Source organism: Trematomus bernacchii, unplaced genomic scaffold, assembly GCF_902827165.1.
Source record: "Trematomus bernacchii unplaced genomic scaffold, fTreBer1.1, whole genome shotgun sequence".
NCBI classification, from domain to species: Eukaryota; Metazoa; Chordata; class Actinopteri; order Perciformes; family Nototheniidae; genus Trematomus; species Trematomus bernacchii.
This window is the reverse complement of record NW_022987685.1, coordinates 4,995,662-5,018,894: the sequence shown is the minus strand read 5'-3', so window position 1 is coordinate 5,018,894 and position 23,233 is coordinate 4,995,662. Positions and strand designations below refer to the sequence as shown.

Here is a 23,233-nt window from a genome sequence, read left to right as displayed (position 1 = left end):
CGGTGAGGTTTATGGCTGGTGAGGCACTGACTCACTGAGTCAGATTTACAAATATTATATTTTGACCTTAATCGAAATATTCGGTTATTTTCAAAAGCTTTTTTAGTCTGATGCTTCGATTCATTTTAAACAGACCGTTCAACAAAAGGATACCCAAAATCTAAATATTGGATTGTTCTTTCTTAGTAAGATCCCATTTTCATTACAAATGTGGTCTTACCTTGACTTGAAGATGAAGTCCATGCTATCCTTCTGGACAACAATCTCTATTACTGTTTTGTAAAAGTCCTCCTTATCTTCCTGTAGTTTCAAAAGTCTAGTTTGTTGTTACGTCTACCGTCTCTGCGTAGAATTACAGTAGCAACAAGAACCTGTGGGCTCACGTGCGCCCCCTTCAGTGCGGCAGAGGTTATGGCTGCCTCCCCTGGTGCATTTTCATTGCCGTTGAGACCAGCGAGCCTAAATATCATATATACGTGAAATAAGTTATTTAGAGACTATGGATGGCGAGGATAAATGTAATAAAGGGATCTACAAACATTACATTGGTGACCTACAGTGAGATGGTAACAGGCATGCGCTTAGGGCCCGCTTTCCAGCCAGTTTCTGTGGGGTGACGCATTCTGAGGTGAGGCAGATCTCATCTGTGCCTCACCTCACCCCACAGTAACTGGCTTGAGCGTGCTCACAAAATAAGTGCCCGCGCTAAATTAGTGCCCGCGCTCCAGCAAGTTACTGTGGGCTTACGAGAGGCAGAGCACGTCCCTGCCTCACTTGTCATCGCTCCCGTAGCGGAGCTCGGCAAATTTGCTGATTTTGACTATAAAAAGCGATTGGAATCATACATAAATCACACTTACAACACAGATCAGTGGAGACATTTTATTATTATTACTATTTCGTTTTTCTTTAGTTGTTTTTCCGTTACATTGGAGTATGACAGGTGAGGCTCTGCCTCCACTGACTGCACGTCGCTGTTCTACATGTATCTATTAATTATAGAAACAAGATAATATAATATTCTGGAAATGTTTAATTATGTAAAAAAATCCATTATGCATACTGAGTGATTTAACGTATAATAATATGTTGCTAATGATACTTCTGTACTTCTATTTAATAACATTTACAATTCAGGACTTACTTGGAGCGGAGTACTTTAAAATCGTATATTAATACTTTTACTTAATTAAATAATCAGAGTATTTCTTCCACCACTGTAGAATACTATAACCATACAGTACATGTATTGTATGTTCCTCGTGATTCTGGCATCATGCCAATATGAAATATGGCAACAGATGTACGTGTCATAAGCATTAGGAGATAAAGGCTTTAAAACTAAATATGAGCATTTGGCAGAAATACACATGTCATCTATCTATCTGATATGATGCACATTTCACGGGAACCATTGAAAAATGTTTACACTATTTTTTTTTGTTAACTTTAACCCTTGTATGGTGTTCGGGTCTGTGGGACCCGTTTTCATTATTTATCTAAAGAAAAATGATATCATCAATAATGTTTTCAAACCCACACTCAATGGCCTTGGCTCAAATTCTGTGAAGACTATATATCAGAACACATTTTCAATGACCACCCACTGTACACCCCCCCCCCCCTCTACACATTTATATTACATACTGGATGTACATACTGGACCCGGGGCTGTGTGTGTGTGTGTGTGTGTGTGTGTGTGTGTGTGTGTCTTTTCTGTTTCTGCCCCTGCCATTCCCGCACAAGGTTGATAAATTCAAGCACCAACACCTGTCTGCTCTCACATTCCCGCATTATGTCTTGCGGGAACCAATCTTAATTTGTTTCACACTCTATCCCAGCTGCAAATTTGGGGCGAGACACAATAAATAAAGCTTCGCCAGTTTGGGTCCTTATCACAACTGATCAAGATGGCCAAAAGATTCTCTGCTCAAAGGGCCTTGCAAATGATTTTGGAAGAGAGAGAACCATTTGATGATTATGTAGAGGAAGAGAAAGAGGTTTCAGAAATGTGAGGATCACATTTCTGAGAATTCTGAATCTCACAGTGACTTTGAAAAAGAGGATGAGATTGAGCATCAGCTAGTTACAACAAAAAGACGAGCCACAGGAGCAGTCGGTCAGCGGGCAAAAAAACAAGTAGCACTTGAATTCATTAATGTGATCTAACAAATGTAAAATGGCAAATATTAACCATATATGCTGTTTATATTGCTTGTAATTGGGATGAAGTAAACATCTGTTGAGTATTTTAACATAAAATAGTTTGATTGTGTTGAATTGAAACCCAAAAAGGCAGCAGGTCCACCAGACCCATGAACACTGGCTGAATAACAAAAATATGAACACCACGCAAGGGTTAACAGAAAACTGTGTGTACAGAACTGCAGTCTCACTGTGGAGCGGGTTAGAAGTACCAGATTAATATAAAGCCACGTTATTTCTTATTTTGTAACTATGCAACTACGTGTACAAATTATAAAGTATATTGAAATAAAAATCGCAATATGATGAGGTATAATAAAGCATTTTATAATGAAACATTTATAAATAATGAAACACAAACAAAATTCGGATTCATTTTTGACACTTCAATTACCGCTTGTTAGGAATTTCCCTTAAGATGTAAACCTGATTATAATAGCACACAATGTGTACATAGGTAAACATTTAAATATGAATATTTACTTACCCAAATGAGAATATGAAAAAGCTGTGTCCTAACTTAAAAATAAAATATTAAAAAATAAAAAGCTGTGTCTTCTCTTAGGTGTCGTGCAGTTTTTCTTTAAGGACGTACTTCACTTAATTTGTTCTGTGATTCACCTTGCAAACATTGTATATGTGGCTTGTTCCTCTAACGCCTTTATATAGTGCCGTGCTGTGGGACATGACTCAGTAATGATACGCATCTTTCAGATGAAGATATTTATTTTGACAGTTTGTTGGCTTCGTCTCGTTGAATACTCCCTTCTTTTGTCTCGTGAAAAGTCGTCCTGCTTCATTCCTCCGTCATATTCCCTGTTGCATATTATACCAAGGTGTGACAGAAAATGATGATAAACTAATAATACACATCAAATAAAGTGAAATGGAAAGGAATAAAGTTATTTTGAATAGGGAACTGTTGGACATATCACATTGTTAGTCAGAACATATTTCCACAGACACAGCAGTGATTGGGCGACGAGTTACAGAGGACATGTTGGTGGTGTGTGGTCAAAATCCTCCGCTATTTCTTTAGCACTGCACCTGCTGTTTGAGCAATGAATCCAATTTTAGCAAACCTGTTTTCAGAATTAAATTCTTGTTTTGCAGTGATACCTGAGACCTGTGTCAAACCCTGATGTGTATCTCCAGCTTCAATTACTCTTTGAAATGAGCCTGCTTTGGCCTATAAAAACAAGAACATCAGTGATGTGTAGTGTTAGCTAATCTTTATAGGAGTATGGAAGGCCATTGGCTTACATTATAGTAAGCCAATGTGTTAGAGCCACAATGAAGTCAAAGTTATTATTTAGATTCATAATTTGATAAATGAATTAATGATGTAAAATGATTTATATTGCCATGGTGAATATCTTTTGATGAAATGATTGTTTATTTTAAATCGTAAATATGATCTGTTTCCTTGTACCTTCCGGTGTTTATTTAAGTGAGGTAATTGAGGACAGCTGGGGTGCTCTGAGACCTGATGAGACGGGGAGCGGAACAGTTTTTCGACCGCAAATTGTAAACGAAATTAGTGTTGCAAATTGGACTGCAAAGTATAGTTTATATAGGAAAGTATATCGCCGAAATTATTAGTTAGATTTGTTATTTTGAGACTATTTAAGTCAATACCTTTTTTGTTAATAAATTACATTTTTTGACTGAAAACCTTCGGCTGCTTATTGCTCTGGATTGCGTGTCGTCAACCCCGCTCTATAGCATCAAAGGAAACCTTGGATGCCATTACGTAGTAATCCTTATATAGTTTTACATATTTCTACTGTGACGCAGTTTGCTAGAATGCAGCTTTCTCCTTTGTGAATATATGTGTTTATCAGTTGTTTGTATCTACCTGAATTGAGCCCCCATACCTTATAACTTTGCTTTTGTATTTTGTGAAACATATTCTACAACTGAATAAAATACCTTCGTACAGAATATTGACACAAGTCACAACTTTACCAATACAAATATTCCAGCACAGATTCAGAGGGAGTTTAATTTCTAGTGTTCATGGACAATCTGCAGATCTGATGCATTCAGTCATTTAACTTACAGGAAGATATAACCATATATCCAATACAGGTAGAGCTGATATATATATCTACTAAATCATGCTTTCTGTGCATTAAAGGTAGGGTAGGTAAGTTTGAGAAACCGGCTCGAGATACACTTTTTGTTATATTCCATGGAATGCTCTTAACATCCCGATAGCAATGAATATCTTAAGTGCTTTGACAAAAAATCCATAAAAAAATGTCATCTGTGGAAGCCGTAGTACTGTAAAAAGTACGACCAATTATTTTAGCCGGCCCGGCTAAAATAACTGGATGGCCTACCTGCCTGTCAGCCTTCCATCTGTGCACAAACTTATCTCGTGCCCTCATTGGTCATGTGCGCGTTCGTGTGTGTTGGAGGAGGGGCTCTGTAAGGAAGTGGCAGATTTTCTCCGGCTGTGTATTTTCAAATTCTAGCGATCTCGAGCCGGTTTCTTAAACTTACCTACCCTACCTTTAAGTGTTTATTGATGTATTGTATACACATTAACAGTGTTTTGATTGATGTTGGGGAATAAGGAGAGACTGAATAAAGAGAGGATTCGAAATTAATATTGTTATTTAAAAGCATGACAAGCGATGTATGCATGAATAATTTGTTTATTTGTTTAGATAATAAAAACATAATACATAACAGTATGAACAGAGAAAGAAAAATGAGCAAAAATCAATCAGGGAGGAAATTATAACAGAAATATCAGGACGACAAAGCCAATAAACAATATTAAAGCAAGTTGATAACCTAAACTTAACTAGAAATTAAATGGAAAAGGAACCCAGAAACAAAAACACAAAAAATCTGTCAATTTCAATCAAGTGTTCGATTTGTTTATAACATGTTCAAAATGTTCTTATTAGTATTATTGTTATATATAAGTTTAATCTTTGAAGAGTACACACAGGAGAATAGAAAGAGAAGATTCCTGCTGCTGTGAGCTTGTATCTCCATGTTTGATTGTTTTTATTGGATGTCACTTTGGATCAAATCATCAGCTAAATGAGTAACGGAATGTCAGAGAAATAGGGATGTACATTTTAAAAACCTGTCCACTTTGGGAGAATAGGAAGTGTTAAAATGATGAGTCCTGTCAGGTTTTATTCCTAATCAACTCTATAAAGGAAAGAGCTAGCCTGGTTCTTTCCAAAAGTAACACAATTGGTCTACCAGCACCTCTTAAGAAATGATCACTACCTCTCACTTCCTGCATGTGATAGGGTTAGCTAGCCCTTTTTTCTTGAGCGTGTGCATTAATCTTCAATTTGTGCTGTTTTGACCTGGCTGGGAAACTGGGATTGAGGTCCTAAAGACAGTTGGGTGATCAAAGGCAAGCGGCCTCACTGCAGCAATTTTTGGGCAATATCTGAAGACCACTGTATTTTCCCCAGGTAAGGAAACAGTCTTAGAGTCAACTTTGGCTTGATTGATGGTGGATGCGTCTGAGGAAAATGACGAAACTTGAGGAAGAGTAGAGTGTGTGGCACCGTCCGATGTTGTTGTCACAGGTTTTTGGGAGTCAGAGGGTGTGGTTAGAGACACAGGCCCGGCTGATGGAGGGTCGTTGGATTGCATAGATGCAGAAGCAGCAACTGACATTTTGGATGGCGTGGCCGATGGAGAACTGTTCACTGTTTCTTTAACAATATTAATACCTGGACTTTGGGTAGGTGTTCCTTCTGTTGATACAGAAGTCGAGGTTGTAGCTGCATGTGCAGTACTGTCCGTCTGAGATACACGCACAGATTGAGCCGTTGTTGGGTTTGAAGATGCTCTGGACGGGAATAACGAGACACTTTGTTGTTGTTGTTGTTGTGAAGCCGAGGGGTTGCCCGTTGATTGTGCAGTATGTGATGTTGATGTATCAAATGGTAGCTTGGTAAGTGTGCTGAAAGGAACTGATGTTTGTCCACTAGTTTGTGTATTTATGGAAGTAGTTCCTGACGCACTGGGTGTGCTGGGAAAGGCTGAACTCTGTGGAGGGGTGCTTCCTGAAGATGACTCAGCAGATGTTGTTCTGAGTAGCTTGGACTCACTAAAAGGTATCATAGATTGGGTTGCCAGGTATGTTGACAAAGTGGTTGTCTCTGTGTTTTCTGGAGAAGGTAACCTGTGGGTTGTGGATCCAGCTGCCAAGGGGGTAGCTTGTGTTACTGTTGTGACAGAATCTACAGTGTGTGTTTGTATGGGTTTACTTTGTATTGTAGTTGTGTGAATTGTTCTTGACCCACTTGATTCAGATGCTGTTGCTTTTACTTGGGTTGTTGCTGGTGTATTTGTAACTGTAGTTTGTGTTGACTTTTTTAGACTTGTTGCCAAGGACGGTGTCGTTTTTGCCAATGTTCTTGTTGATTCTAATGTTGGCGAAAACAGCTTGGTCTGTGTTTCCACGGATCCTGCGGTTTGTGTTGTAGGCTCATTGTGAACTGTGGTTGATCTCGGTGTAGATGAAGTGACTGAACCTGCTGATTGTGTATTTGCAGCCATTGTTGGTGTCATTCCTCTGACTGTAGTTTGTTTCATTCCTCGGACTGTAGTTTGTTTCATTCCTCGGACTGTAGTTTGTGGCATTGTTTTTACAGACAGTGTAGTTTGGGATTGTGTTGTGGTTGATTCCCTTCTGTCTTGTTTGTTTGTTGTCGACACTACAGTGCCTGTTGGTGTTGTGCGTCTTGTTTCTGTGACTTGTGTTGGTTGTGTGGTTCTTATGGTTGTTTCTGTTGTAGATGCCATAAAGTTAGTTGGTTCTGCTGAAGATGATATTGTCATTGGTACTGCCAATAGTGTAGTTGTTGTGTATGCTGTTTCAATAGGTGGTGTAGTTTGTGTTGGGGTTATCACTGATTCACTGTGTGTTGTTGTGCTGACACGTGCTGTAGATTCAGCAGTTTGTTTAGCAGGTGTTGTTAGAGGTGCTAATGTTTGTGGAGTCTCTGATGTGGTTTTCATATATGATACAGCTTCATCTGAAGTGGCTGTTTGTGAGGTTACAACTGCAGTTTGTGTTGGTCTTTGTGTTTCTGAACCTTCTGATACTGTACTTTGGGTTAAGGTTGTTGCTGATTCTGTTGTGGACACCGATTGTGTTGTGGAGGCTGTTGCAATAGATGGTGTAGTTTGTTGTATTGTATTCACTGTTGATGAATCCTCAGATGCTGTACTTAGGGTTAAGTTAGTTCCTGATACTGTTGTGGGCAGGGTCGATTCTGTTGGTGTAGTTGTGAACACAGTTTGTGGTGTGGATGCTGTAGGAATAGACTGTTTGATTTGTCCTGTTGTATATTCAGATGCTGTACGTTGTGCTGATTGTGAGCTCACAGCTCTAATTTGTGTTGGTCTTTGTGTTTCTGAAACTTCAGATGTTGTACTTTGGGATAAGGTTGTTGATGATTCCATAATGGTCGGAATAGATTGTGTACTGGATGATGTTGCAATAGATGGTGTAGTTGGTTGTGTTGCAGTCACTGGTGGTGAATCCTCAGATGCAGTATGGTGTGCTGATTTTGAGGTGATGAATGTAGTTTGTATTGGTGTTTGTGTTGATGAATCCTCAGGTGCTGTACTTTGTGTTAAGGTTGTTGCTGATTCTATTGTGGACAAAACTGATTGTGTTGGTGTAGTTGTAGACACGGCTTGTTTTGTGGATGCTCTAGACACAGATTGAGAAAGGTGTTGTGTTGTAGTCACTGTTGGTGAGTCCTCAGAGGCTGTACTTTGGGTTAAGGTTGTTGCTGATGTGGACACAGATTCTGTTGTGGATGCTGTTGCAATAGAAAGTGTTGTAGTCACTGTTGGTGCGTCCTCAGAGGCTGTACTTTGTGCTGATTGTGAGGTTACAGCTGTAATTTGTGTTGGTCTTTGGGTTTCTGAACCTTCAGATGGTGAACTTTGGGTTGATGTTGTTGCTGATTCAATTGTGGGCAGAATAGATTGTGTTTGTGTAGTTGTGATCACACTTTGTGCTGTTGATGATGTTGCAATAGATGGTGTTGTAGTCACTGTAGGTGAATGCTCAGATGTTGTACTTGCGGTTGATGTTGATGCAGATTCTGTTGTTATTAGAATAGATTGTGTTGGTGTAGATGTGATCATACTTTGTGTTGTAAATGATGTTACAGTTGGTGAATCCTCTGATGCTGTACTACGAGTGGATTTTGAAGTTATGAGTGTAGTTTGTGATGGTCTTTGTGTTGAAGAATCCTCAGATGCTGTACTTTGGGTTAAGGTTGTTGCTGATGTGGATACAGATTCTGTTGTGGATGCTGTTGCAATAGAAAGTGTTGTAGTCACTGTTGGTGCGTCCTCAGATGCTGTACTGTGAGTGGATTCTGAAGTTATGAGTGTAGTTTGTGATGGTCTTTGTGTTGAAGAATCCTCAGAAGCTGTACTTTGGGTTAAGGTTGTTGCTGATGTGGACACAGATTCTGTTGTGGATGCTGTTGCAATAGAAAGTGTTGTAGTCACTGTTGGTGCGTCCTCAGATGCTGTACTTTGTGCTGATTGTGAGGTTATAGCTGTAATTTGTGTTGGTCTTTGGGTTTCTGAACCTTCGGATGGTGAACTTTGGGTTGATGTTGTTGCTGATTCAATTGTGGGCAGAATAGATTGCGTCTGTGTAGTTGCAATCACACTTTGTGTTGTTGATGTTGCAATAGATGGTGTTGTAGTCACTGTCGGTGAATGCTCAGATGTTGTGGTTGATGTTGATGCAGATTCTGTTGTTATTAGAATAGATTGTGATGGTGTAGATGTGATCATACTTTGTGTTGTAAATGATGTTACAGTTGGTGAATCCTCTGATGCTGTACTACGAGTGGATTCTGAAGTTATGAGTGCAGTTAGTGATGGTCTTTGTGTTGAAGAATCCTCAGATGCTGTACTTTGGGTTAAGGTTGTTGCTGATGTGGACACAGATTCTGTTGTGGATGCTGTTGCAATAGAAAGTGTTGTAGTCACTGTTGGTGCGTCCTCAGAGGCTGTACTTTGTGCTGATTGTGAGGTTACAGCTGTAATTTGTGTTGGTCTTTGGGTTTCTGAACCTTCAGATGGTGAACTTTGCGTTGATGTTGTTGCTGATTCAATTGTGGGCAGAATAGATTGCGCCTGTGTAGTTGCGATCACACTTTGTGTTGTAAATGATGTTACAGTTGGTGAATCCTCTGATGCTGTACTATGAGTGGATTCTGAAGTTATGAGTGCAGTTTGTGATGGTCTTTGTGTTGAAGAATCCTCAGATGCTGTACTTTGGGTTAAGGTTGTTGCTGATGTGGACACAGATTCTGTTGTGGATGCTGTTGCAATAGATGGTGTTGTAGTCACTGTTGGTGAATGCTCAGATGTTGTGGTTGATGTTGATGCAGATTCTGTTGTTATTAGAATAGATTGTGTTGGTGTAGATGTGATCATACTTTCTGTTGTAAATGATGTTACAGTTGGTGAATCCTCCGATGCTGTACTACGAGTGGATTCTGAAGTTATGAGTGTAGTTAGTGATGGTCTTTGTGTTGAAGAATCCTCAGATGCTGTACTTTGGGTTAAGGTTGTTGCTGATGTGGACACAGATTCTGTTGTGGATGCTGTTGCAATAGATGGTGTTGTAGTCACTGTTGGTGAATGCTCAGATGTTGTACTTGCGGTTGATGTTGATGCAGATTCTGTTGTTATTAGAATAGATTGTGTTGGTGTAGGTGTGATCATACTTTGTGTTGTAAATGATGTTACAGTTGGTGAATCCTCCGATGCTGTACTACGAGTGGATTCTGAAGTTATGAGTGTAGTTTGTGATGGTCTTTGTGTTGAAGAATCCTCAGATGCTGTACTTTGGGTTAAGGTTGTTGCTGATGTGGACACAGATTCTGTTGTGGATGCTGTTTCAATAGAAAGTGTTGTAGTCACTGTTGGTGCGTCCTCAGAGGCTGTACTTTGTGCTGATTGTGAGGTTATAGCTGTAATTTGTGTTGGTCTTTGGGTTTCTGAACCTTCAGATGGTGAACCTTGGGTTGATGTTGTTGCAGATTCTGTTGTTATTAGAATAGATTGTGTTGGTGTAGATGTGATCACACTTTGTGTTGTAAATGATGTGACAGTTGGTGAATCCTCAGATGCTGTACTACGAGTGGATTCTGAAGTTATGAGTGTAGTTTGTGATGGTCTTTGTGTTGAAGAATCCTCAGAAGCTGTACTTTGGGTTAAGGTTGTTGCTGATGTGGACACAGATTCTGTTGTGGATGCTGTTGCAATAGAAAGTGTTGTATTCACTGTTGGTGCGTCCTCAGATGCTGTACTTTGTGCTGATTGTGAGGTTATAGCTGTAATTTGTGTTGGTCTTTGGGTTTCTGAACCTTCGGATGGTGAACTTTGGGTTGATGTTGTTGCTGATTCAATTGTGGGCAGAATAGATTGCGCCTGTGTAGTTGCGATCACACTTTGTGTTGTAAATGATGTTACAGTTGGTGAATCCTCTGATGCTGTACTATGAGTGGATTCTGAAGTTATGAGTGCAGTTAGTGATGGTCTTTGTGTTGAAGAATCCTCAGATGCTGTACTTTGGGTTAAGGTTGTTGCTGATGTGGACACAGATTCTGTTGTGGATGCTGTTGCAATAGATGGTGTTGTAGTCACTGTTGGTGAATGCTCAGATGTTGTGGTTGATGTTGATGCAGATGCAGATTCTGTTGTTATTAGAATAGATTGTGTTGGTGTAGATGTGATCATACTTTCTGTTGTAAATGATGTTACAGTTGGTGAATCCTCCAATGCTGTACTACGAGTGGATTCCGAAGTTATGAGTGCAGTTAGTGATGGTCTTTGTGTTGAAGAATCCTCAGATGCTGTACTTTGGGTTAAGGTTGTTGCTGATGTGGACACAGATTCTGTTGTGGATGCTGTTTCAATAGAAAGTGTTGTAGTCACTGTTGGTGCGTCCTCAGAGGCTGTACTTTGTGCTGATTGTGAGGTTATAGCTGTAATTTGTGTTGGTCTTTGGGTTTCTGAACCTTCAGATGGTGAACCTTGGGTTGATGTTGTTGCAGATTCTGTTGTTATTAGAATAGATTGTGTTGGTGTAGATGTGATCACACTTTGTGTTGTAAATGATGTGACAGTTGGTGAATCCTCAGATGCTGTACTACGAGTGGATTCTGAAGTTATGAGTGTAGTTTGTGATGGTCTTTGTGTTGAAGAATCCTCAGATGCTGTACTTTGGGTTAAGGTTGTTGCTGATGTGGACACAGATTCTGTTGTGGATGCTGTTGCAATAGAAAGTGTTGTATTCACTGTTGGTGCGTCCTCAGATGCTGTACTTTGTGCTGATTGTGAGGTTATAGCTGTAATTTGTGTTGGTCTTTGGGTTTCTGAACCTTCGGATGGTGAACTTTGGGTTGATGTTGTTGCTGATTCAATTGTGGGCAGAATAGATTGCGCCTGTGTAGTTGCGATCACACTTTGTGTTGTAAATGATGTTACAGTTGGTGAATCCTCTGATGCTGTACTATGAGTGGATTCTGAAGTTATGAGTGCAGTTAGTGATGGTCTTTGTGTTGAAGAATCCTCAGATGCTGTACTTTGGGTTAAGGTTGTTGCTGATGTGGACACAGATTCTGTTGTGGATGCTGTTGCAATAGATGGTGTTGTAGTCACTGTTGGTGAATGCTCAGATGTTGTGGTTGATGTTGATGCAGATGCAGATTCTGTTGTTATTAGAATAGATTGTGTTGGTGTAGATGTGATCATACTTTCTGTTGTAAATGATGTTACAGTTGGTGAATCCTCCAATGCTGTACTACGAGTGGATTCCGAAGTTATGAGTGCAGTTAGTGATGGTCTTTGTGTTGAAGAATCCTCAGATGCTGTACTTTGGGTTAAGGTTGTTGCTGATGTGGACACAGATTCTGTTGTGGATGCTGTTGCAATAGATGGTGTTGTAGTCACTGTTGGTGAATGCTCAGATGTTGTGGTTGATGTTGATGCAGATTCTGTTGTTATTAGAATAGATTGTGTTGGTGTAGATGTGATCATACTTTCTGTTGTAAATGATGTTACAGTTGGTGAATCCTCCGATGCTGTACTACGAGTGGATTCTGAAGTTATGAGTGTAGTTTGTGATGGTCTTTGTGTTGAAGAATCCTCAGATGCTGTACTTTGGGTTAAGGTTGTTGCTGATGTGGACACAGATTCTGTTGTGGATGCTGTTGCAATAGAAAGTGTTGTAGTCACTGTTGGTGCGTCCTCAGAGGCTGTACTTTGTGCTGATTGTGAGGTTATAGCTGTAATTTGTGTTGGTCTTTGGGTTTCTGAACCTTCAGATGGTGAACCTTGGGTTGATGTTGTTGCAGATTCTGTTGTTATTAGAATAGATTGTGTTGGTGTAGATGTGATCACACTTTGTGTTGTAAATGATGTGACAGTTGGTGAATCCTCAGATGCTGTACTACGAGTGGATTCTGAAGTTATGAGTGTAGTTTGTGATGGTCTTTGTGTTGAAGAATCCTCAGAAGCTGTACTTTGGGTTAAGGTTGTTGCTGATGTGGACACAGATTCTGTTGTGGATGCTGTTGCAATAGAAAGTGTTGTATTCACTGTTGGTGCGTCCTCAGATGCTGTACTTTGTGCTGATTGTGAGGTTATAGCTGTAATTTGTGTTGGTCTTTGGGTTTCTGAACCTTCGGATGGTGAACTTTGGGTTGATGTTGTTGCTGATTCAATTGTGGGCAGAATAGATTGCGCCTGTGTAGTTGCGATCACACTTTGTGTTGTAAATGATGTTACAGTTGGTGAATCCTCTGATGCTGTACTATGAGTGGATTCTGAAGTTATGAGTGCAGTTTGTGATGGTCTTTGTGTTGAAGAATCCTCAGATGCTGTACTTTGGGTTAAGGTTGTTGCTGATGTGGACACAGATTCTGTTGTGGATGCTGTTGCAATAGATGGTGTTGTAGTCACTGTTGGTGAATGCTCAGATGTTGTGGTTGATGTTGATGCAGATTCTGTTGTTATTAGAATAGATTGTGTTGGTGTAGATGTGATCATACTTTCTGTTGTAAATGATGTTACAGTTGGTGAATCCTCCGATGCTGTACTACGAGTGGATTCTGAAGTTATGAGTGTAGTTAGTGATGGTCTTTGTGTTGAAGAATCCTCAGATGCTGTACTTTGGGTTAAGGTTGTTGCTGATGTGGACACAGATTCTGTTGTGGATGCTGTTGCAATAGATGGTGTTGTAGTCACTGTTGGTGAATGCTCAGATGTTGTACTTGCGGTTGATGTTGATGCAGATTCTGTTGTTATTAGAATAGATTGTGTTGGTGTAGGTGTGATCATACTTTGTGTTGTAAATGATGTTACAGTTGGTGAATCCTCCGATGCTGTACTACGAGTGGATTCTGAAGTTATGAGTGTAGTTTGTGATGGTCTTTGTGTTGAAGAATCCTCAGATGCTGTACTTTGGGTTAAGGTTGTTGCTGATGTGGACACAGATTCTGTTGTGGATGCTGTTTCAATAGAAAGTGTTGTAGTCACTGTTGGTGCGTCCTCAGAGGCTGTACTTTGTGCTGATTGTGAGGTTATAGCTGTAATTTGTGTTGGTCTTTGGGTTTCTGAACCTTCAGATGGTGAACCTTGGGTTGATGTTGTTGCAGATTCTGTTGTTATTAGAATAGATTGTGTTGGTGTAGATGTGATCACACTTTGTGTTGTAAATGATGTGACAGTTGGTGAATCCTCAGATGCTGTACTACGAGTGGATTCTGAAGTTATGAGTGTAGTTTGTGATGGTCTTTGTGTTGAAGAATCCTCAGAAGCTGTACTTTGGGTTAAGGTTGTTGCTGATGTGGACACAGATTCTGTTGTGGATGCTGTTGCAATAGAAAGTGTTGTATTCACTGTTGGTGCGTCCTCAGATGCTGTACTTTGTGCTGATTGTGAGGTTATAGCTGTAATTTGTGTTGGTCTTTGGGTTTCTGAACCTTCGGATGGTGAACTTTGGGTTGATGTTGTTGCTGATTCAATTGTGGGCAGAATAGATTGCGCCTGTGTAGTTGCGATCACACTTTGTGTTGTAAATGATGTTACAGTTGGTGAATCCTCTGATGCTGTACTATGAGTGGATTCTGAAGTTATGAGTGCAGTTAGTGATGGTCTTTGTGTTGAAGAATCCTCAGATGCTGTACTTTGGGTTAAGGTTGTTGCTGATGTGGACACAGATTCTGTTGTGGATGCTGTTGCAATAGATGGTGTTGTAGTCACTGTTGGTGAATGCTCAGATGTTGTGGTTGATGTTGATGCAGATGCAGATTCTGTTGTTATTAGAATAGATTGTGTTGGTGTAGATGTGATCATACTTTCTGTTGTAAATGATGTTACAGTTGGTGAATCCTCCAATGCTGTACTACGAGTGGATTCCGAAGTTATGAGTGCAGTTAGTGATGGTCTTTGTGTTGAAGAATCCTCAGATGCTGTACTTTGGGTTAAGGTTGTTGCTGATGTGGACACAGATTCTGTTGTGGATGCTGTTTCAATAGAAAGTGTTGTAGTCACTGTTGGTGCGTCCTCAGAGGCTGTACTTTGTGCTGATTGTGAGGTTATAGCTGTAATTTGTGTTGGTCTTTGGGTTTCTGAACCTTCAGATGGTGAACCTTGGGTTGATGTTGTTGCAGATTCTGTTGTTATTAGAATAGATTGTGTTGGTGTAGATGTGATCACACTTTGTGTTGTAAATGATGTGACAGTTGGTGAATCCTCAGATGCTGTACTACGAGTGGATTCTGAAGTTATGAGTGTAGTTTGTGATGGTCTTTGTGTTGAAGAATCCTCAGAAGCTGTACTTTGGGTTAAGGTTGTTGCTGATGTGGACACAGATTCTGTTGTGGATGCTGTTGCAATAGAAAGTGTTGTATTCACTGTTGGTGCGTCCTCAGATGCTGTACTTTGTGCTGATTGTGAGGTTATAGCTGTAATTTGTGTTGGTCTTTGGGTTTCTGAACCTTCGGATGGTGAACTTTGGGTTGATGTTGTTGCTGATTCAATTGTGGGCAGAATAGATTGCGCCTGTGTAGTTGCGATCACACTTTGTGTTGTAAATGATGTTACAGTTGGTGAATCCTCTGATGCTGTACTATGAGTGGATTCTGAAGTTATGAGTGCAGTTAGTGATGGTCTTTGTGTTGAAGAATCCTCAGATGCTGTACTTTGGGTTAAGGTTGTTGCTGATGTGGACACAGATTCTGTTGTGGATGCTGTTGCAATAGATGGTGTTGTAGTCACTGTTGGTGAATGCTCAGATGTTGTGGTTGATGTTGATGCAGATGCAGATTCTGTTGTTATTAGAATAGATTGTGTTGGTGTAGATGTGATCATACTTTCTGTTGTAAATGATGTTACAGTTGGTGAATCCTCCAATGCTGTACTACGAGTGGATTCCGAAGTTATGAGTGCAGTTAGTGATGGTCTTTGTGTTGAAGAATCCTCAGATGCTGTACTTTGGGTTAAGGTTGTTGCTGATGTGGACACAGATTCTGTTGTGGATGCTGTTGCAATAGATGGTGTTGTAGTCACTGTTGGTGAATGCTCAGATGTTGTGGTTGATGTTGATGCAGATTCTGTTGTTATTAGAATAGATTGTGTTGGTGTAGATGTGATCATACTTTCTGTTGTAAATGATGTTACAGTTGGTGAATCCTCCGATGCTGTACTACGAGTGGATTCTGAAGTTATGAGTGTAGTTTGTGATGGTCTTTGTGTTGAAGAATCCTCAGATGCTGTACTTTGGGTTAAGGTTGTTGCTGATGTGGACACAGATTCTGTTGTGGATGCTGTTGCAATAGAAAGTGTTGTAGTCACTGTTGGTGCGTCCTCAGAGGCTGTACTTTGTGCTGATTGTGAGGTTATAGCTGTAATTTGTGTTGGTCTTTGGGTTTCTGAACCTTCAGATGGTGAACCTTGGGTTGATGTTGTTGCAGATTCTGTTGTTATTAGAATAGATTGTGTTGGTGTAGATGTGATCACACTTTGTGTTGTAAATGATGTGACAGTTGGTGAATCCTCAGATGCTGTACTATGAGTGGATTCTGAAGTTATGAGTGCAGTTAGTGATGGTCTTTGTGTTGAAGAATCCTCAGATGCTGTACTTTGGGTTAAGGTTGTTGCTGATGTGGACACAGATTCTGTTGTGGATGCTGTTGCAATAGATGGTGTTGTAGTCACTGTTGGTGAATGCTCAGATGTTGTACTTGCGGTTGATGTTGATGCAGATTCTGTTGTTATTAGAATAGATTGTGTTGGTGTAGGTGTGATCATACTTTGTGTTGTAAATGATGTTACAGTTGGTGAATCCTCCGATGCTGTACTACGAGTGGATTCTGAAGTTATGAGTGTAGTTTGTGATGGTCTTTGTGTTGAAGAATCCTCAGATGCTGTACTTTGGGTTAAGGTTGTTGCTGATGTGGACACAGATTCTGTTGTGGATGCTGTTTCAATAGAAAGTGTTGTAGTCACTGTTGGTGCGTCCTCAGAGGCTGTACTTTGTGCTGATTGTGAGGTTATAGCTGTAATTTGTGTTGGTCTTTGGGTTTCTGAACCTTCGGATGGTGAACTTTGGGTTGATGTTGTTGCTGATTCAATTGTGGGCAGAATAGATTGCGTCTGTGTAGTTGCAATCACACTTTGTGTTGTTGATGTTGCAATAGATGGTGTTGTAGTCACTGTCGGTGAATGCTCAGATGTTGTGGTTGATGTTGATGCAGATTCTGTTGTTATTAGAATAGATTGTGATGGTGTAGATGTGATCATACTTTGTGTTGTAAATGATGTTACAGTTGGTGAATCCTCTGATGCTGTACTACGAGTGGATTCCGAAGTTATGAGTGTAGTTTGTGATGGTCTTTGTGTTGAAGAATCCTCAGATGCTGTACTTTGGGTTAAGGTTGTTGCTGATGTGGATACAGATTCTGTTGTGGATGCTGTTGCAATAGAAAGTGTTGTAGTCACTGTTGGTGCGTCCTCAGAGGCTGTACTTTGTGCTGATTGTGAGGTTACAGCTGTAATTTGTGTTGGTCTTTGGGTTTCTGAACCTTCAGATGGTGAACTTTGGGTTGATGTTGTTGCTGATTCAATTGTGGGCAGAATAGATTGCGCCTGTGTAGTTGCGATCACACTTTGTGTTGTAAATGATGTTACAGTTGGTGAATCCTCTGATGCTGTACTATGAGTGGATTCTGAAGTTATGAGTGTAGTTAGTGATGGTCTTTGTGTTGAAGAATCCTCAGATGCTGTACTTTGGGTTAAGGTTGTTGCTGATGTGGACACAGATTCTGTTGTGGATGCTGTTGCAATAGATGGTGTTGTAGTCACTGTTGGTGAATGCTCAGATGTTGTACTTGCGGTTGATGTTGATGCAGATTCTGTTGTTATTAGAATAGATTGTGTTGGTGTAGGTGTGATCATACTTTGTGTTGTAAATGATGTTACAGTTGGTGAATCCTCCAATGCTGTACTACGAGTGGATTCTGAAGTTATGAGTGCAGTTTGTGATGGTCTTTGTGTTGAAGAATCCTCAGATGTTGTACTTTGGGTTAAGGTTGTTGCTGATGTGGACACAGATTCTGTTGTGGATGCTGTTGCAATAGAAAGTGTTGTAGTCACTGTTGGTGCGTCCTCAGAGGCTGTACTTTGTGCTGATTGTGAGGTTATAGCTGTAATTTGTGTTGGTCTTTGGGTTTCTGAACCTTCAGATGGTGAACCTTGGGTTGATGTTGTTGCAGATTCTGTTGTTATTAGAATAGATTGTGTTGGTGTAGATGTGATCACACTTTGTGTTGTAAATGATGTGACAGTTGGTGAATCCTCAGATGCTGTACTACGAGTGGATTCTGAAGTTATGAGTGCAGTTTGTGATGGTCTTTGTGTTGAAGAATCCTCAGATGCTGTACTTTGGGTTAAGGTTGTTGCTGATGTGGACACAGATTCTGTTGTGGATGCTGTTGCAATAGATGGTGTTGTAATCACTGTTGGTGAATCCTCAGATGATGTACTTTGTGCCGGTTGTGAAGTTACAACTGTCATTTGTGTTGATGTTGCTGATTCCATAATGGTCGTAATAAATTGTGTTGGTGTGAATGTGGATGCAGTCTGCATTGTGGATAGTGTTAGAACAGATGGTGTAGTTGGTTGTGTTGTAGTCACTGTTGGTGAATCCTCAGGTGCTGTACTTTGTGCTGAATTTGAGGTGACAACTGTATGTTGTGTTGGTCTTTGTGTTTCTGAACCTTCTGATGCTGTACTTTGGGTTGATGTTGCTGATTCTGTTGTGGGTCTAATAGAATGTGTTGGTGTAGATGTGATCATACTTTGTGTTGTTGATACTATTGCAATGGTTGGTGTAGTTTGTTGTGTTGTAGTCACTGTTGGTAAAATCTCAGATATTGTACCTTGTGCTGATTGTGAGGTTAGAGCTGTAGTTTGTGTTGGTCTTTGTGTTTCTGAAACTACAGATGATGCTCTTTGGGGTGATGTTGTTGCTGTGGTTAGAATAGATTGTGTTGGTGTAGTTGTGATCATACTTTGTGTTGTAAATGATGTTACAGTTGGTGAATCCTCTGATGCTGTACTACGAGTGGATTTTGAAGTTATGAGTGTAGTTTGTGATGGTCTTTGTGTTGAAGAATCCTCAGATGCTGTACTTTGGGTTAAGGTTGTTGCTGATGTGGACACAGATTCTGTTGTGGATGCTGTTGCAATAGAAAGTGTTGTATTCACTGTTGGTGCGTCCTCAGAGGCTGTACTTTCTGCTGATTGTGAGGTTATAGCTGTAATTTGTGTTGGTCTTTGGGTTTCTGAACCTTCGGATGGTGAACTTTGGGTTGATGTTGATGCAGCTTCTGTTGTTATTAGAATAGATTGTGTTGGTGTAGATGTGATCATACTTTGTGTTGTAAATGATGTTACAGTTGGTGAATCCACTGATGCTGTACTATGAGGGGATTTTGAAGTTATGAGTGCAGTTAGTGATGGTCTTTGTGTTGAAGAATCTTCAGAAGATGTACTTTGGGTTAAGGTTGTTGCTGATATGGACACAGATTGTGTTGCAATAGAAAGTGTTGTATTCACTGTTGGTGAAACCTTGGATGATGTACTTTGGGTTGATGTTGTTGCTGATTGTATTGTGTATAGAATAGATTGTGTTGGTGTAGTTGTTGGAACTGTTTGTGTTGTGGATGCTGTTGCAGTAAATGGTGTAGTTTGTTGTGTTGTAATCACTGTTGGTGAATCCTCAGATGATGTACTTTGTGCCGGTTGTGAAGTTACAACTGTAATTTGTGTTGATGTTGCTGATTCCATAATGGTTGGAATAAATTGTATTGGTGTGAATGTGGATGCAGTCTGCGTTGTGGATAGTGTTAGAACAGATGGTGTAGTTGGTTGTGTTTTAGTCACTGTTGGTGAATCCTCAGGTGCTGTACTTTGTGCTGAATTTGAGGTGACAACTGTATGTTGTGTTGGTCTTTGTGTTTCTGAACCTTCTGATGCTGTATTTTGGGTTGATGTTGCTGATTCTGTTGTGGGTCCAATAGAATGTGTTGGTGTAGATGTGATCATACTTTGTGTTGTTGATACTATTGCAATGGTTGGTGTAGTTTGTTGTGTTACTGTTGGTAAAATCTCAGATATTGTACCTTGTGCTGATTGTGAGGTTAGAGCTGTAGTTTGTGTTGGTCTTTGTGTTTCTGAAACTACAGATGATGTTCTTTGGGGTGATGTTGTTGCTGTGGTTAGAATAGATTGTGTTGGTGTAGTTGTAGACACAGTTTGTGTTGTGGAGGCTGTAGCAATAGTTTGTTTAATCTGTCCTGTTGTAATATGTTTTTCTGAATCCTCAGATGGTGTACTTAGGGTTGATGTTGTTGCAGATTCTGTTGCGGTCAGGGTAGTTTGTGTTGATGTAGTTATGGACACTGTTTGTGTTGTGGACGCTGTAGCTGTAGATTGTGTCGTGTGTTGGGCTGTAGTCACTGTTGATAAATCCTCAAATGCTGATGATATTGATGTTGATGATGGTGTTGAAGCTTTGGATGCTGGTGTTGTGTTGGATTTTGTTGCTGTGGATGTGCTTTGTGTTTTAGCCTGTGTCATTTGTGATGGTGTTGCTGTTGGTAAATTCATCTCAGTTGGCATTGTGGTATGACTTGCAGTTGGCATGAGTTTTGTGGTGAATGCTTTGGATATTGTTGCCTGAGGTGTGACCTCAATGGCACTCACACTTGTCTTTGTGTGTGTGTTAACAAGGTGTGTTTTTTCAAGGGTTGTAGATGAGAGAGTTTCATGCAGGGCTGCTGAAGGGGTCTCACTGGTTCCCACTGGATCCATCCCAGTTGAAGTCGGTACAGATGAGCTGGTCTCTTTGCTGGACTGGGCTGTGGTCAGTTGTGAGGTTGAAAGAGTCTGTGTTGAGTCTGTGTGAATTTGTGAGGCAGTCACACTTCCTATAGGTGAATTCATCACACCTGACACATTAAACACCAATGCCGTGGCTCCAGAACCAACAGATGTATTGTGTGTGTTTACCAGTAATGGTTGTGTAGCTGGATGGCTTGTGGTTGTGTCAGGTGATGGACTGGTTTGGACAGATTCTTTTGAAACAGTTCCAGGTGTCACGAGAGAAACAGTGGTCCTTTCACTGACGGAGCCAATTATTAAGGTTTGAATTTCCACTGGTAATTCTGTAACTATTTCCTCCATCACATCTGATGTTCCTGATTTGTCTCCAGTTACAGTTGCCATTATTGAAGATCCTGCGGTTTCATGTCTACTGTTGGAGCTGGATAGTGTTACCCCAGTTGAAGTAAATGCAGTGGGTGGAGTTTGAGAGATGGATGTTTTAGGTGTTGGTGTATCCGCCCAAATGATAGGCTCAGGTGTTGAAGGGTTACTGACCTCCGGTGACGCAGTGGTCAAAGCATTTGTGTCGATTGCAGGAACCTCGATAGAGACTGTGACCAAGAAAGCTGGGCAGAGAGCTGTATGAGAGAAACAGGAGATTAATATCTCACATCAGGCATTTACTCATAAACTATAATATAACAATGGGGCATTATCATTTCCTTTCACTGATTATTGTCGTGAATTGATAGATTTTGGTAAGGATGCCTATCATCAGTATACTACATATATTAAATATAGAACATATTGTACAGTACACATAGAGTTAGTGATGCCTTAGTTAATGCAATCCAACCTGACTCACCTGCCAGCAGGCTGAGAAAGACCCCACTGTTCATGATGACTATTTATCCATGAGCGTATCTGATACAAAAGGAAGTGACATAAAGCAACACATTATTCCTGATTCTGTGTCCAGAGGTTTAATAGCTTATTATAACTGTGTGTAGGTTTTAATATCACATTTAGCCTTGCTGGGAATTAAATTAAAAGTCAATATGTAAGTTGTCATAAACACTGTTGTGCTCTTCTGACAGAGATGATAAATTACAGCGGTTTATCAAAAACAATGATACAATACAATACATAAACGTGCCTTGCCTTGTCCATCAACCCTAACCTAAACACACCTGTTGTCATAGTGAACGGGCTCGGCTCATTCAGAGTAATGCAGCAGCACTGACAATGACTCGGCGTATTTGAAGCAATTTATCTGCATGTTTTTATCTTCATGGCTTATTGCACCTTTAAGTAGCTTTGGATAAAAGCATCAACAAAAATGTGTTAGAGGAGATCAGTGTGACTCTCCGTCACGGGGTGTGTAGGTATTGGTTTGGCATTGGGCCATAGAGTGTTTTTACAACATAAAGCAGGAAACATAGAAAACATAGTCGGAGACAAAGCCAGATTCAAAGGCTGGAGCTGGTGATATTGAGCTATAAAAATGAAATGGATGTGACCTCTAAAATGTGTAGTTCACTTTTATACTGAGTCATGATCCTTTATTTCATGTTTTTGATGTAAAAAAGCTGACTGAACAACAAACACACATCCCTCAGGGGCTTTCAGGAAGTCCCGGATTCAAACAGGCTCTGTTTGGATAACCACCAAGTTAATTTGCATAAAACCCATTTAATGTCGATGTAACCAGCAAGCACAACACAAAACATCTACTCAATCCAAACAGTGGATACAAATATTCAAAAGCCAGACATGCTCAGTGCTTCCGGACTGCGTTCTGCTGACAGAGACGATCAAACAAGTCCAACAGCATTTGTTCAGCGATAGAAAATCTAAAGCCACACTCACCTCTCTGTAGTACTGACCCACAGCCTGGTGAATATTCGGTACACTATTGAGGAAAACTTTATTAAAAAGAGTTTAACGCTGTCGTACAAAACAGAACCGGTTCTTCCTGCTTTAATGACGCCTGTCAGTAACCAACCTTAAATAGGAATCTACACAGCCACCGCTTTTAATGTCATTATTACTGATGACAAAATTACATGTGTCAACCTTTTTTTACTAAGAGATAAGATAAGATAAGATAGTACTTTATTGATCCCAATTTGGGAAATATTTGTGTTGCATTGAGAGGCGAAGTCCCAGCCTTTCCGGGGGAGCTCCATGGGACCTTATTTCGGAAAAAGTATGTATTGAAGTCAATGGGGAGAGAAAGATTATCTTTCGATCCCGTTTGAATTGTGCCACGAATTACACATATGATGTTTGTCAATTTAAAAGATAATTTTTCAAGTCAAAAAAATAAAAATGTGTCGTAAAACTGTGAAGTAACACTTTTTTTTGTGTGAAACCGCTCAATGAACTACATCTCTCGCACCACACACCAAGACGGCCGTCACGTTGGCACATTTCACTTCTTTCATTCAGAATGAGGCGGAAAGTATTAAAAGAGGTGAAAATCACTACAAGTCTGGGCATGTTGAGAGCTGTATACACCAAAGGGGAGTTAGTCGGTTCCAGCCAGCATGCAGGACCGGGATTCTGGGATTTGTAGTCTTTCTAGTTGCGTATTTTTCAT

General features: G+C 40.2%; 2 protein-coding genes across 2 annotated transcripts; both read right to left on the bottom strand.

Moving 5' to 3' along the window:
- Window positions 1-4,880: 4,880 nt before the first annotated feature.
- Window positions 4,881-9,119, bottom strand: LOC117487851 (mucin-2-like). The gene has a single exon (XM_034136579.1). The coding sequence runs from the start codon at window positions 9,019-9,021 to the stop codon at window positions 5,524-5,526; it is 3,498 nt and encodes a 1,165-aa protein (XP_033992470.1). The 5' UTR covers window positions 9,022-9,119; the 3' UTR covers window positions 4,881-5,523.
- Window positions 9,120-9,149: 30 nt separating this feature from the next.
- Window positions 9,150-22,576, bottom strand: LOC117487831 (pneumococcal serine-rich repeat protein-like). Its single transcript, XM_034136550.1, has 5 exons — window positions 22,501-22,576; window positions 21,497-21,555; window positions 15,554-21,269; window positions 9,268-13,234; window positions 9,150-9,161 (listed from the first exon to the last, which is right to left on the bottom strand). Exons 2-5 carry the CDS (start codon window positions 21,528-21,530, stop codon window positions 9,150-9,152), a joined length of 9,729 nt encoding a protein of 3,242 aa, XP_033992441.1. The 5' UTR covers window positions 21,531-21,555; window positions 22,501-22,576.
- Window positions 22,577-23,233: the final 657 nt, after the last annotated feature.